This window comes from Bos indicus x Bos taurus, chromosome 16 (genome assembly GCF_003369695.1).
Source record: "Bos indicus x Bos taurus breed Angus x Brahman F1 hybrid chromosome 16, Bos_hybrid_MaternalHap_v2.0, whole genome shotgun sequence".
NCBI classification, from domain to species: Eukaryota; Metazoa; Chordata; class Mammalia; order Artiodactyla; family Bovidae; genus Bos; species Bos indicus x Bos taurus.
The window spans coordinates 26,079,911-26,096,002 of NC_040091.1; the positions used below are offsets into that span (position 1 = coordinate 26,079,911).

At 46.9% G+C, this 16,092-nt stretch overlaps 1 protein-coding gene across 4 annotated transcripts in view; it reads right to left on the reverse strand.

Annotated features, from left to right (window-relative positions):
- Window positions 1–16,092, reverse strand: part of SUSD4 (sushi domain containing 4) — a 133,626-nt gene that overhangs the window by 47,596 nt on the left and 69,938 nt on the right. For all 4 annotated transcript variants that reach the window (XM_027564523.1, XM_027564524.1, XM_027564525.1 and 1 more), the window contains one exon: window positions 9,005–9,217. In XM_027564523.1, coding sequence (XP_027420324.1) covers window positions 9,005–9,217 — 213 coding nt within the window. The remainder of the gene's footprint in view (window positions 1–9,004; window positions 9,218–16,092) is intronic.

Sequence of the window (16,092 nt, forward strand, 5' to 3'; positions counted from 1 at the left end):
AAGATGCAGATTGGGGAGCCACGGTCATCTCCAAACCACTCAAGAACCACATGAGGGGAAATAACTTGGTCTGGGATGGGTTTGGAAGGACACCCGTGGGGGCTGCCCTGCATTTTTCACAGACAGCCAACCTAATTCTGGGTAGTATCTGCTGCAAGTTTGTGAAAAACTGGCTTTCTAGAGAATCTTGGTGATTGACTTGGTGTTTGAGGTTGTGAAACATGATTTGAAAACAATCATTTTGTGACCTTTACACACGATCTGACAAGGCTGCGTACACATATGGATGTTCCGCATTTGCCGAATAATTCTGTGGCTTAAATCAAGTTCCTACTCCCATGGCACCTGTAAGAGAGGGCGAAGTGCAGCACTCACACGACACGAGAGATGACGGCAGGCAGCTGGTAAAGTCTGCTAGGATTCGGATTTTCCCTCTGCACTTCTAGGGGGCTCAGCTGTGCAGGCTTGTCTGTGGCGGCCCAGCCGTCATCTAGCAACAATGATAACTGATCATTTCTGTCATTTATCTTTGCTGCATGTGCCCCCATCTGACCTGACCTTACTTCCTCTGGATTTTGTTTTTCCTTTCAAGTCATGATCACATTTAAGTTAAAAAAAAATCTCTTAAAGAACAAAAACTGAAACTCACACTGAAGCCACAAAGGAGGGAGGGTAGGGAAGCAGTGACTTCTGTTACCAGAAGCATAAATAAGAAATGGCAATGGTCCTGGAGACAGAGAGAGGCAGCCCTCTGCTCCTTCCCATCTTAGAAGACAGAAAATGAGAAGAGATTATCTTAGGGGAAGACATGCAAATACTTGCCCTTGTGGGCACTGCCTGCTGTTTCTGATAACCCATGTCCAAGGCAACAAGAAAGAAATTTTGGATGATAGAAAATGTACGTGAGAAGAAAAGGATCCTAAATAAAACATTTTGAAAGCATCCATCTGTTTGGGGGAAGCTTCTGGAGCTGGGAGACAACTTACCTTAATATAGGAGTAACTGTAAAAAAGAAGTATGACTATCTTGCTTTTGAAAAATGCCTGCACCCTACAGTTTCACTGAATAAAGGAGTTATCTGTCATCTTTACTGCCAGCTTTAGCTCATAAGTCAAGTTGAATTTTTTAATCAAAAATGTATAATGTAATAATACTACTTAAACTCACATTGCACCTTTTACCCAGGAAACTCAAAGAACCTTCTTAACATCAAATTATTAATCTCATAGCAATCCTGGTCAGATCTATGCGAGTCAAATACTTTAGCAAGTACTTAAAAATAATGTTTGCTTAGTGAATTCATCTATTCCCCCCCTCTGCAAGGAGCTGGGGCAGAGAAAGGTTCAGTATGGGGACACAGCAGGTGGGTGTGGGGACAGCACCCTCGTGCTGTCTGTGACCTTCAGCCACAAGCAGACAATGTAGGTGATTGAGACAAAGAAGGGCAGATGGCAGTGGTAGCTGAAATCACCCTGGGAGCTTTTAACCATGTTTGAGCTCCCATTGCCCAGAACCACCAAAATAGAATATCTTGGAGAACATTCCAGACACTGTTATTTCTAAAAGTTCCCCAGGTGATGCTGACTTGCAGCCTGGGTTGCACACCACCGGGATGGTGGAAAGAGCCCTGAACCAGGAGTCAGGATGCTGGTTCTAATCCTGGTTTATTTGCCAGGTGACTTGTGTAAGTCACTTAAACTCTATGGGCTTTAGTTTCTTTTCTTTTTTAATAACTTTTTTCTGGGGGGTGGGGAGCTACACAACTTGAGGGATCTTAGTTCCCTAACTAGGAATCGAACCTGGGCCCGCAGCAGTGAAAGCACCAAGTCCTAACCACTGGACTGCCAGGGGATTCTCAGCTTTAGTTTCCTTGTTTATAAAAGCACAGCCCCATGGCCAAGGGATGAGAGAAGACAGGAAGGAAGCAGCCACAGGAAACAACGGCCATTGCACTGGGGCCTGCCTTGCCCGCCTCCTGCAGGAGAACCACCTGCTTGGACTGGCTGGTAATACATGGTGCTATCTACTGTGGGAGCTGGTCATCACATGCTCATGTGTCATCTGTACCCTCATCTCCCTCTAGATGGAGGGACCTTGCCCTCCGGAAGCACTGAGAGGCCAGATCAAGTTGCTCTAAGGGTTGTCGGGCAAAGCTCTCAGGTACCACCGGGGCCCCAGGACTGCAGGTCCAACCAGACCATCCTGCCAGGGGCTTTACTGGTCCTTCTCAAAGTGAGGAAAGCCATCCCAAGGCGGGCTGTCCTTACAGGGGCAGCGGTTCACGGGCTACACTAACATGTGCTTTAAGCGGTGCTTTTGTCTCCTGCTTTGCTCCAGCCAATCATAGAGTAGGGGCATCCTGGGAAAGCTGCCTGCTCAGCGAGCTGGTTCTCAAACAAGCGGCAGTTGATGGACCTCAGCTCTCAGCATCATGGTCCCAAGGTCGTTTAGAAGAGCCACAGTGGCCTCAAGCTGGTCTGGAATGTGCTCTGGAAGACTCTCACTTGAACAGGCCAACTGCCTGCGAGAACCCAAATCCTTTTTATTTGCTTGGTATGGGTCTATCTGAAATTTACCAATGCAATCATTAATTATTCGCAGAGCTGCTCAAGGGGGAAGGTGAGGAGAAAAGAGAAAGATCCTTTCTACCTTGAAGAGGAGAGGTCTGAGAAGAAGTCCTCAATTATGAGAGCCCTCTGCAAAGAAATGTTTGTCCGCTGGTGTAGCTGCTACCTCCCCAGGCACATGCTCGGGAGGAGGAAACTCAAAGGAGACAAGAAACAGGTGTGTTTCTGCACACAAAGTATGCAATCTACCTCCAAGGATGCTCCACAGACACCCTGAATCCACTCAGAAGCTTAACTTCTGCGTCTGGCTTTAAACGATGTCCCAGACACTCTCCCAGGAAAGAGACTCAGAGGGAAGAGGGATTTAGGTGCTACGGGACATCTAAGTAATGGTCTCTCACCCTACCCAGGAACTGCGCACAATTATTTAGTTAGCTCTCTTGGGCAGTTAGTTCAGTTCAGTTCAGTCGCTCAGTCATGTCCGACCCTCTGAGACCCCATGGACTTTGGTCATAGCTTTTCTTCCAAGGAGCAAGTGTCTTTTAATTTCATGGCTGCAGTCACCATCTGCAGTAAATTTAGAGCCCAAGAAAATAAACTCTGTTATTGTTTCCCCATCTATTTGTCATGAAGTGATGGGACCAGATGCCATGATCTTAGTTTTTTGAATGTTGAGTTTTAGGCCAGCTTTTTCACTCTCCTCTTTCACTTCTATCAAGAGGCTCTTTAGTTCCTCTTCACTTTCTGCCATAAGCGTGGTGTCATCTTCATATCTGAGGTTATTGATATTTCTCCTGGCAATCTTGATTCCAGCTTGTGCTTCTTCCAGCCCAGCGTTTCTCATGATGTACTCTGCACATAAGTTGAATAAGCAGGGTGACAACATACAGCCTTTATGTACTTCTTTCCCTATTTGGAATCAGTTTGTTGTTCCATGTCCAGTTCTAACTGTTGCTTCCTGACCTGCATACAGATTTCTCAAGAGGCAGGTCAGGTGGTCTGGTATTCCCATCTCTTTAAGAATTTTCCAGAGTTTGTTGTGATCCACACAGTCAAAGGATTTAGCATAGTCAATGAAACAGAAGTAGATGTTTTTCTGGAATTCTCTTGCTTTTTCTATGATCCAATGGATGTTGGCAATTTGATTTCTGGTTCCTCTGCTTTTTCTAAATCCCAGCTTGAACATCTGGAAGTTTGCAGTTCATGTACGGTTGAAGCCTCACTTGAAGAAATTTCAGCATTATTTGCTAGCGTGTGAGATGAGTGCAATTGTGTGGTAGTTTGAAAATTCTTTGGCATTACCTTTCTCTGAGATTGGAATGAAAACTTTTTCCAGTCCTGTGGCCACTGCTGAGTTTTCCAAATTTGCTGGCATGTTGAGTGCAGTACTTTCACAGCATCATCTTTTAGGATTTGAAATAGCTTAGCTGGAATTCCATCACCTCTACCAGCTTTGTTCATGGTGATGCTTCCTAAGGCCCACTTGACTTCGCACTCCAGGATGTCTGGCTCTAGGTGAGCGATCACACCATCGTGGTTAAGTTCTTTAAGTGATTAAGTTAGTTAGTTCTTTAGTTAGTTCTCCAGGGAACTAGATGCTGCATGCTGCAACGAAAGATTCCACATGCCACAACAAAGACTGACGATCCTGCATGCTGGAACTAAGACCCGGCACGGCCGAAAACAAAACAAAAAAACTTCTGTCCAGCTAGCATAACCAGTGCCATAAGAAATGAGATGTGTCCTGTATCCAGCTGGGCCAAGGGATGGTCAAGTAGTGATACATTTCCATTAATATTGATATTAAATAGGGTTTGGGCAACACATAGACGGATTCTTCTCTGCTCCTCCCATATGATATTTATACATAATACAAATGGATTTGAATTCATTTTATTTTGGTTTCTTTGGGATGTTTATTTTTATTTATTTATTTTTAAATATTTATTTATTTGGTGGTGCTGGGTCTTCGTTGTGGCACGCATGATTTTTAGTTGCAACATGTGAGATATAGTTCTCTGACCAGGGATCAAACCTGGGCCCCCTGCATTGGGAGTGCTGAGTCTTAGCCACTGGACCACCAGGAAGGTCCTAGGATGTCTATTTTTTAATAAACTACTTCTTCACGATGTGCAAAAAACCACAGACTGAAGTGCCACAGTACTGACCCCACCTCTTTTAAAGCTTTCAGGACAGGACAGTGTGTTTCTATGTCCTGATTTGACACGTGTTGTATTAAGTGTCAAGTGAATTTACGCAAAGTCAATCTGATTTTACCTACACTTTTTCTTATGAAATGTGGGAAAGGGATGTATTAGCAGGGAAAGTGTGCCCCAGTAGATGAGCTGAGTGATTTTGGAAAGGAAGAGGCCCAGACAGTGGCTGTCCTCCTGGCCTTTAGTCCCTGTACTTACTGTGTCAGCAGCCCTGTGCCCATAGGGAGTATTTTCAGTGCTTTGCCAACCCCACGGTCCCCTCTCCACCATACTGGTCACCTCCCCTGCTCCCTGGACCATAAGTATCTTCACCCCTACTCAGGGACATGAAGGTTTTCATCTTACAGAAGCAGCTTGGAGAAGCAGAGATATCTCTTAGGCTGGAGGCTTTGGATTCCAGGGATTCCCTGGTGGCTCAGACAGTAAAGCGTCTGCCCGCAATGCGGGAGACCCGGGTTTGATCCCTGGGTTGGGAAGATCCCCTGGAAAAGGAAATGGCAACCCACTCCAGTACTCTTGCCTATAAAATTCCATGGATGGAGGAGCCTGGTGGGCTACAGTCTATGTGATCGCAAAGTCAGACACGACTGAGCAACTTCACTTCACTTCACTTTGGATTCCAGAAAATTAATTCATTGCCTATATTATCAGTTCTGTGAGTCCAAACGTCTATAAGTGAGTTTGCTTGGAATAAACCACTTAGACTGGAGTAAAGTGAGAGAAGGAGATGACTGGTACATGTGGCAGGGTGAAGTGGAGCATAAAAGAGGGAATCTGAGTGAATGCACAAGAAAATATTTGCCTTAATACCACCTTGCTTCTGTAGAGCACTTTACTGCTAAAAAGCATTTCAATGCATTTGAACTTATTTTTCAAAATCTGTGTCTCAGGCAGAACTGGCTGACAGCTGAGAAGATTGGAAGGAGTCCAGGTAACAGTGATAAGATCTGGGCTAGAACAGATGTGTCCCTAAACAGCCATTTAAGTTTGGGAAGACTCTTGGCTTCTCTGAGACTCAGTTTCCCTATTGATTGAACACAAACTAACTTAGAATGAGGGCTTGAATGATCTGATTTCTATGAGTCCCTTCAACTCTGAATGTTGATGATGCCATTTGGTATAACACTGTGTTTTTGCATAGCTGATTAAAATAGGAATTTTGTGATGCAAGAAGTTAGACATAACCTTGTAGAAGAAAAAGTACTGGCTTAGAACTAGTTACAAATCTGCAGCTTACTCACCAGCTATGTGATTTTAAAATGTGAGTAAACTTCTCTGGGCCTCAGTTTCCTAAACAGGAAATAAGGACAATGAGACTTGCCTTGCAGGACGACTGCACATGTTAGATGAGATAGTGAATCTGAACATACTTCCAAACTCTAATGACCTATAAAAATGTGATCATATATTACTGTTATCACTATTACCAGCACACACACAAAAATCCATTAGCTCTCTAAGAATTACCTGACAAGGGAAAACAAATGAATTAAGCAGCTGTTACTATTCACCCGGCATAAATCCTAATCAGAGAGTAAAGGCCATTTACAAACCAGGGGGAAAAAAGTCTGGCTCCTTCCCTCCTCTCTGACATCCATGGAATATACTTCTATGCACCCCTTGCCCCTGTAAGCCTCATACAGAAGGCTTAGGACATTAACAATGAGGATTCTCTCCATGGCAAGGGCAAAGAAAGTAATCTCCTTACACAGATCTTTCAAAGACCAACAAAAATCAACATTTATATTAAAAATAATCACACCATCATACTTACAAAGGAAACACCCTTTCTTCCAAACTTTATAATATGTTTAGAGCGCAACATCAGCTAGCAATGAGGAGTCCTGGACTGTCCTTTGGAAACATCTGATCATATTCTAGGATGCTGAAGCTGAAGATCCAATACTTCAGCCACCTGATGTGAAGAACTGACTCCTTAGAAAAGACTGATGGTGGGAAAGACTGAAGGCAGGAGAAGGGGATGACAGAGGACGAGATGGTTGGATAGCATCACTGACTTGATGGACATGAGTTTGAGCAAGCTACGGGAGTTAGTGATGGACAGGGAAGCCTGGTGTGCTGCAGTCCACGGGGTCACAAACAGTTGAATGACTAAGCAACTGAATGAACAGAACTGAATAAAAGAGCTGACTCTTCTCTGCCATCCCCATGTACACAGCCCCTCTCCTATGTGTGGGGCTACGTGTTAAGGGTTATGCATGCTGACCTATATGATAGAAGTCTCTACTCCAATGTGATTTTTCACTCCCTTTCTTGGAATTACTATGTATTATATTGCTACATACAAGGTTGGAAAGAAGCTCATCTAAAATGGGATACAATTTTTTTTTTTCCCCGCAGGATGACCAAGTAATAGACGGCCTTTAACTTTGGGCAATATTCAGAAAATCTATTGGTTTTCTTTGTTCTCTGAGTTTTTCCGGGTTCTAAGTACTGGGTATCTTAGGCCATAGGTTTTAGCAGGAAAGTTTTTACATACAAACTAAATAATTTTTAAAAATTGAAGTATAGTTGATTTATAGCTGCTACTGCTAAGTTGCTTCAGTCGTGTCCGACTCTGTGTGACCCCATGGACTGCAGCCTACCAGGCTTATCCGTCCATGGGATTCTCCAGGCAAGAACACTGGAGTGGGTTGCCATTTCCTTCTCCAATGCATGGAAGTGAAAAGTGAAAGTGAAGTCACTCAGTCTGACTCTTCGAGACCCCATGGACTGCAGCCTACCAGGCTCCTCCGTCCATGGGATTTTCCAGGCAAGAGTACTGGAGTGGGGTGCCATTGCCTTCTCCCAGTTGATTTATAATATAGTGTTAATTTCAGGTGTACAGCAAAGTGATTGCTATATATGTATATTCTTTTCAGATTCTCTTCCATTATAAGTTATTATCAGATATTGAATATAACTTCCTGTGCTATATGGTAGATCTTTATTGTTTATTTTATATATTAAATCAACTTTTTCAAATAAGCTTTTAATTAATAGAATGTTAAAGAAACCACAACTTGCCTGGACTGTATTGAAGGGGAAAAATAAATTTACTTTTAACATTTTTAATCCTTCATAGTAATTTTGGTTTTTTAAAAAAATCTTGAAAATAAAAGCAAAGATAGAAAGTAAACACTTTAAGACTAAGACACTACCATACCCATCCTTCATAATTTCCATAAGGAGGAGCATAATAGATGTTTGATCAATGCTTGTCAAATTAAATTATTTTAAAAGTTTCATAAAGAAGATATACACTAAATGAGAATAAGAGTTTACAAAGCATTATTATAAAAGCTCCATTTGAAAATAAAATCAGTAATGGTGTTAAGAGAAAGTGAAACCCACTTCTAATGAACTTGATGGAATACAAGTTCTATGCCTCATGGCAACTTGGAGCTAGAATTAACTCTTGATTCATGCCTATTCCCACTTCAACCTCGCTGATCATCAGAGATATATAAGCCACAATTTGGCATTCCAATTAGTTAAACTCAATGCATTCTTTTAAATTCTAAAAGTATCTTCACAGAGTAAAAACAAGGAAGCAAAAATACACACACACACACACACACACACACACACACACACACATATATATATATATATATATGAAGTGTTTCAACCAAAAGACCTGGGGATAACTGCTAGAAGTAAATGAATATATTGTCATGATAGATAAATTTAGGGATAACTACTGGAGATAAATATCTACCTTATCAATGTATCATTGCTTGCCACAGTCCTTTCTTTCCTTAAATGAATCATGTCTAACGCAGGACTGATAAGGAGTAATTGATTTAATCCTCTGAGTAACATGCATCTTCTGTATCATTATATACAGTTTGGGCTCAAGATATTTACTGCATTTTTTATTGAGTAACATGGAAATGGGTGCTGAGTTGGCAGTTCGATAATAAATGGCCCTCATGTTATCTGAGTTGCTCTTTTGCATTGACAAAAATGGCGATAAATTGGCTTGTAATTGAGACACAGAAGGAAGATTACTCCTGATGCTGAGATGCATTTATCCCGTGCCCCAGCCCTTCCTGAGCACGCATGCTCCTCCATCAGCCTGCTGGACCACCCCTGAAACAGAGAGCAGCCCAGGGAACTGGTCCCTCTGGCACACAGCCTCGGTACCCCTGCGGCCACGAGCTGACCACGGGAGCAGCTTCCACGAGCTAGGGGTGGGGGTGGAAGGGACCGCTTTACCTTCCTGCACACAGATGGGTCTGTCACTCGGGATCCAGCCCAGGGTTCCGTTTAGATGCTTCATACACAGTCTCTTTGTAGAGCCCTTCAGTTTGAATCCGTCTTGGCAGTGAAAACGGGTGACAGAGCTTTCAAAGAAAACCCCTCCGCTGGGCGTCCTAAAGCCATTCTCCGGGACGCCAGGGTCTGCACACACCTGGAGGTCATCGAACCCTACATGGACAGAGAGAAGAAAAGATTCCTCTGAATATACTCTCTGGATCCCGAGGGCCTTCTAGGATAAAGAGCAGATATTGTCATCTTTCCGATGCTGTGGGTCACCAAACTCCACCAACAGAAAAACCAAGAATATAAATATTCTAGCACACGTTACAGGCTGCTTTTTGCTCTTTGCTTAGAAGAGCACTCATCAGTGATTTCAGTTCCACTGTCAAGTCAGCCCTTCAAGAAAATTCTAGAAGTAGGGAGCTGAGGAAAAGTAAATCACAAAAAGCACTCAAAGCGGTAAACGTCACAACTGAAGTATAAAATGCAGAAGGGAGCCGAGGAAGGAGAGGTGGTCAGGGAAGGGGGAGATGGAATCAGAGCCCAGTATTGAAGGACCGGTGAGACCCCAAGGACGGAACCACCTTCGTGGAGGGAGGCACAGGGGAACAGCACACGTGATGGCCCAGCTGGGAGACCCAGGTGACGCCTGCAGAGCAGCAGGTGGCTGACAGCCATACAGGGCTTGCAGAAGAGGCAGGCTGGGGATGCCCACCCTCCCTTGCCTGCTGCCCTCGCCCCCATCGGCCAGTTCTGGACCATGTTCCTCATCCTCTGGGAGGTCTTCCTTATCCCCACTCCCCTCCACCTACCCTCTCTTTGTTCCACTCCTGTAATGTGATCACAGGCTTGTGCTGAATTATTGGGAGAACAGTCGCCTCATACTCTGGGTTATGAGCCCTGAAGGACAAGTTCCGAGATTTCTAACTGTTGTATCCCATGGAATCGTTCACAGTCCTGCATAGTACCTGCCCCATAAGTGTTGGATGAGTGAATAAACAGAGTTGGGAAAGAGAGTGGGAGACACACTGGGGTGACCCTAGAAAGCCAGGCTCAGCGAGGAGGCTGGTGTGGAGCCATGGAGCTGGGCAGGGGGTACATGCACACAGGAGGCCCAAAGGATGGATGCTGGAGGGAGTAAGTGGAGGAGAGAGAGCTCGGGGCACGGCTGGGAGAGCTGGGCAATGGTGTGGGGAAGACGTGGTGGGCCTGAGTGCACAGAGAGTGCTAGAGGCAGCAAGGGGGGCCCCAGAGTTCAAGACATCCTGGTTCAGGGGCCCGATGTGGGGTGAGGGACGAAGGCCGATCCTTGAAACAAACGTGGATGATGTGAGCTCGCTGGCAGAGACCGAGGTTAAGGAAGGGTGCCCTGTGTGCCCACCACTCAAAGGGAAGGGATGACGGAGACACAGAGAACCCTAAACTCCTGTGCATCGTGGAGGCCTTCTACTTCACTCTCTTACAAAATCCTTACTGAACAAGTTCCCCGAACAAATACGTGAAACTCCATCGGGACAGGGGTTGGGGTGCCCATCCGTCCCCGCCCCCAGGGCAGCTGATGGTCCCTGAGGTGGGAGAGGGTCAGCAACAGCCTGGGCCACCTTAGAAAACCCAGCCCAGACTCAGAGGCAGCATCGCTGGAGCCCTTGGAGGATTTACCTGATTTCCAGGTGATGCCCAGATGCCGGCCTCAGGAGACATCTGATCCTCTGCGACAGCTGGACTTGCAAAATGCCCTCAGCTGGTAGGTGATTTTCCCCATCCCAACTTTCACGGGCTCATGAAGGACTCACCTGTGGTCCTCCCCAACTGACCTTGTGACCCTGGACACCCTGCCAGCACCACTGGGTTGAAAGCCACATGGCAAGGGAGGGGCCACAGTGACAGGGTGTCCAGAAGCCATGACACGTTCCCTCTGCAGAGAGCGCAAGGCTGTGGACCAAGTGAGGAAGGCAGGGAAGGCAACAGCAGCCACATCTGACTCCACTACATCTTTTCAGTGGGAGCAGCTCTGATATTTTATTGAACAGAAAGAAGGTGCTTTGACAAAGGAGACACCACCCAGCCTCAGCGCCACTCACATGCAGCCGCAGCTCTGCCCCGCTGTGAGCACTCTGACAGCACATGGTGTGCTCCAGGCCAGCGGAGGGTGACGATTAATACCCATCTGGGCGAGGGCAATAAAGTACCAGCAGGTCGCTAAGTGATGGCTTCATGTTTTTATTTCAAAGGAAAAGTAGATTGTCAAGTGTTTCCCAAGTGATGAGGGTTTCCTTCCAAGTCTGGCCATCACAGGGTGGGTTCTTTAAACGTACGTCCATCACGGTATTGAGATGGCAACTAGCAGCGCTGGAATTCCATCCCAGCCTAGAAAGCCCAGAAGCAGGAACATTCAGAAACCTGAGTGGTCTGGACACTTTCTGGCAGGCTGTGGGTGAAAGTCATTCTGACTCACATGCTGTAAGTCAAAGAGAAGCTGCATCCGACGGTGGGTGGCCACGGAAGGGTAAGCTGAGGGTAAGAGGAGGGGACAGGCCTCCAGAAGACCTGGAGCTGAAACCTCACAGCTGAGCAGACACCAGCCAGTGAGAGCGAGGAAGGGCACTCGTGGGGAGGTCAGAAGCAGCTGAGTGCATTTCAGGGAAGAGGTGGTTCTGTTGGGCTGGGGGCAGGGTGACTGACTGCACAGGCGGAGCCCTGTGTGGGGTGGAGGGAGGGCAGGAGACGCTAGCTGCAGATCATGAAGGACTGTGTGTCTTAGCTAAGGGTTTGGACTTGATGAGGGGGTGAGGGATGGGGTTGTGGCTAGTACTGAGAGCTTCGAACAGTGACATGATCGGAATCAGATCTGCAGTTTTGAATGATCTTTCTTGTACCCACATCGATGACTGACTGATGCAGACCAAGCTGGAGGCAGGAAGCTCATCAGAAGTGCCTCCCAGGCCTCCAGCTGCACTTCAAGAGCAAGAAGGCAGCTTTGTAAAAGGACATCCACTGACCCAGGCTGTCTGGCTGGGGTGGGCCAGGAAGTCTTGAGTTTTAGAAAGCTGTCCCAGTGATTGTGAGACAGCCAGCCCCACACCTGCCTGAGGACCAGCAACTAAGGACTGTTGGATCTCAGGGCTTGAGCTGCAACCGGGTGGGAAACCAGGAGTTGGAACCAAGGTGGAGGCAATGGAAGAACGAGGCCAATGGGCAACAATGACACAGACTCACAAAAGCTGTGACCCACTGGATGGAGGACGGGGTCAGGGGAACGAGGTAAAAGAGAGGCGTCTAGGAAAACTCCCAGGTTCTGATGCTGATGATGGAGTAGATGGTGGGGCCCTGCATGTGGACTAGGGAGGCAGGGAGTTTGAGCTCTTGCGGGGTAGTGGGGACACCCAGGCAGGCATGTCTGCCGAGTCTGAAGCTCCACGGTGCCCTGGGTTGGACATTCGGGCATGGGCAGGCACGCTGTTCTGGGAACAAATATAGTGTAAAAGGAGGTGCAGCCCAGGCACCCACAGAGGACCCTGGTAATCCAGGGCCATGGAGAAGGAAGACCTGACTGCATTATGCAAGCGAGGGAAGGGAAGGAAGGAATGGGCAGCAGCATCAACCACCACCCAGAGACCTGCTTTCTGAGTCTGAGAAGCATCCACTGGCTGGAGACTGGGACACTGGGACCAGAGCCCAGGCGGCTTCAGGGACAGGGAGGAACTGCCCAGGCGGAGGGTGCCTGCCTGCTGATGTTTGAACGGGGTGGGGTGGGTGACAGTAAGCATGGGTTTCTCTTTCCAGATGCTTGGTGTGAACAAAAGAGCATAAGGTGGGAGTTATCCTGGGATCAGGGTCAAGGGAGGGGTTTTATTGTAATAAAATTTGAAGATGAAAGAGATTCCAATATGTCTCTACATAGTAGGGAGAAAGAAAAAAGGCTGTGGGTTGGGGAGGGGAGTAAAGGGGAGGCAGGTAGGGTGAGTTCTCCCCACCTGAATGTGGGTGGGAAGGGAACCTGAATCACTGAGGCAGGAAGGAGAATTGTGCCAGAACCTCCAATGAGGGAGGCACATACCCCATAATGTGCTCATCCTCCAGGACTTAACAGCATCTCCCCCTGGGAGCCTTCCTTCTTCCTTCAGAGTCTGAATAGGAGGCCTCTGTTCCCATCTAGGCACCCAGGCTGTCCTCGCTTGGAGTGGCCCTTGCCTTGTTATCGCTGGTCTACTGAGCTGTCTCTCCCACTGGGCTGCGAACTCCTAGAAAGGGTAGATGGGATCTTAATCTTCACCTCCTCCTATAGTGAGTGTGGGCATTTCACAAGAGCTGCTAGTGAAAGATGGGTGGCTGGCTGGATGGATGGATGGACGAACAGATGGAGAGGATAGGTGGGTGGGGGGACAGAAGAGAGGTGGGTGGTGGGACCTCCCTGGCAGTCCAGGGGTTAGGACTCCATGCTTCCACTGCAGGGGGCATGGGCTTGACCCCTGGTTGAGGAATTAGCATGGCCAAAGAAAAAACATAGATGAGTAGACAGATAGAAGATAGGTGGGTGGGTGGATGGATAGATAGAAGATGAATGGATGGAGAATGAGTAGGTAGATGGATGGGTGGACGGATGGGTACATGGACAGAAGATGAATGGATGGAAGGTGGGTGGGTAGGTGGGTGGAGGGAGTCACATGCTCTGCTGGACTCAGGCAAAGGTCCCTACACCATCCCACCAGTCATACCAGTCGCTCTGATAGTCCCAGAGGTTTTTGTATTCAACAGACAGGCAGGTGTGAAAGTTGTCCCCCAGCACAGACACACTCCCAACACCCTCTCACCTTCTTCTCTCCTCCCAGCCTGAGAAGACTGCATCCCTTATATTTTCATAATCTTCTTCCAGTCCACATCCTCGAACACCTGAGCCCTCCTCCTCTGTCTCCACTGTAAAGTCTAAGGTAGGTTTACACTAAGGATTTGATGGAGACATCCGTGCCTCCCCGACCCAGCACACACACACTTCTTGGCCAATCACCCCTCACTCATAAATGAGCCATGCCGCCTGCTGAGTCCTAGGTACAGATGCCTCAGCTTCTCACACCGCCCTGCCCTGGGCCACAAAGCTATTCTCTCTCAGAGAAGGGCAGATCATTCAAGCGAGAGCCGAAGATGCAGTCCTGACCCACTGGGAAAATGACCCCTGCTCTCATAAGAAAGTGATGAGGGTGTCATGGAAATGACAATGGAGAACGGCAGAATTTCCCAATGACTCCTACTTTGTGCTCTCTCTATACTTGTTCTTTCCTTTCAAAAAGGACATTCCCACCCCCTTTCTCTGCTTTCACATCACCACAGCTAGCCTCGGGCTGTGCTCTGTGCCTGGGACAGCGCTAATGACCAGGAGGCTGTTGGCCCTGGGATCCAGCCCTTGGCACAGAAGAGGGAAATCAGTACAACTGGTAAAAAGAGAGGGATCAGAAAATGAGATGGTATAAGAAGAAAATATTCTTCATTTTGGACAACTAATCCCATTGAGCAAGATAGTAATTTTCTACGGCTTGCCACAGCTTCAGATTTCACTTTTCAAATTACCCCCTAGCGGATTGGTTCTCAGCCCGGGTCATTTTTCTGTGGCGCTGTTCTCTTAATGTCTTTCTGCAATGTTGATGATCAGCCCCATCAGCTAACACATCCATTAAGGGGGGTGGGCTGCTTTAGGTATTAGGGAAGATGAGTGGAAAATAACTTTAGTGTGAGCCTGCTCAAATAATCTTATCCTAGGAACCATACTCCTAAGGTCCCAATTGCTTTGTCTCCTATTCTTCAAATTCTATGTATGCTTTAGCGCTAAGTAGCCAAAATGTGGAGAAAAGAGTTCACAGAATAATTTCCAATATGTTTCTTTGTGGGGGAAGTGGGAGGAAAAGGGAATGTTCAATTTTAATAAATCCCCAGAAGCTGCATTTCCCTAGCAGTCCCTTCTAAATTCCACTCAGAGTGCAACACCTATCTATAAGAGACAGTCTTTGTGATGGTTAGTTTTATGTGTCCACTAGACTAAGTCATGGGATGCCCAGACAGTTGGTCAAACACTTATTCTAGTCATTTCTGTGAGGGTGTTTCTGGAATGAGATTAACTTTGGCTGGGTAGCCTGAGTAAAGCAGATTGCCCTCCCTAATGTGGGTGGGCCTCACCCAATCAGTTGACAGCTTGGCTATAAAAGGGAGAGGAGACAGAATCCTTGCTCTCTCTCCTGACTGCTCCAGCTGGCACACCCATCTTCTCCAGCCTTCAGACTCAGACTAAGACTGGAGCTTACACCATGGGCCCTCCTGGTTCTCGAGCTTTCAGACTCAGACTGGAACTGAACACCCTCAGCTCTCCTGCGTCTCCAGGCAGCCAACTGCAGATCTTGGACTTCCCAGACTCCATACTTATGTGAGCCAATTCCTTAAAGTGCATGCATGTGGTCTCTCTCCTGTGCGTTCTGTTTTCTCTGGAGAACCCAGAGTAATGAGTCTTCCTAAAGGTACTCATGCACTTCACAAATGTGAGTGACATGAATGCTGACTGTCCCCACACTTCAGAGGGAGCTATTTCTCTCAGAACCCCTGAGTTCAGGGTACAGTGGCCCATCGAGGTGGTGGGGGTATAGTGAGGGGAGGCAACACCTGGGGCCTGGCCTGGGGGTCCAAACAGCCTGGTGTAGCATCTGGGCCTGAGGTCCCGTCTGGTGCTTTCTCAGCCTGTGTCACACACTTCAGTCCTGGCTTCTCTATTACTGGCACTGACTTTCCTGCCCAGTGTTTGTGAGCCCAGTAACAAGTCAAGGGTAGGATTGTAATTTGGACTCATTCTCAGTGGCATTGAGAGAATCGCTGTCTTCATACACAAAGAAATGCATCCAGCCTCAGTCTCATTATGAGGTCTTGACACTTCTGGTTTGGTTACTTTTGAGTCTGTTGAAACCTACCATACAGTTTTCCTGTGAGCGACAGAAGAGTCTTTGAAAAGAATCATAAAAATGAAAGAGGTGTGAAAAGCAATCTTTTGGCTTATTATAACTGAAAAG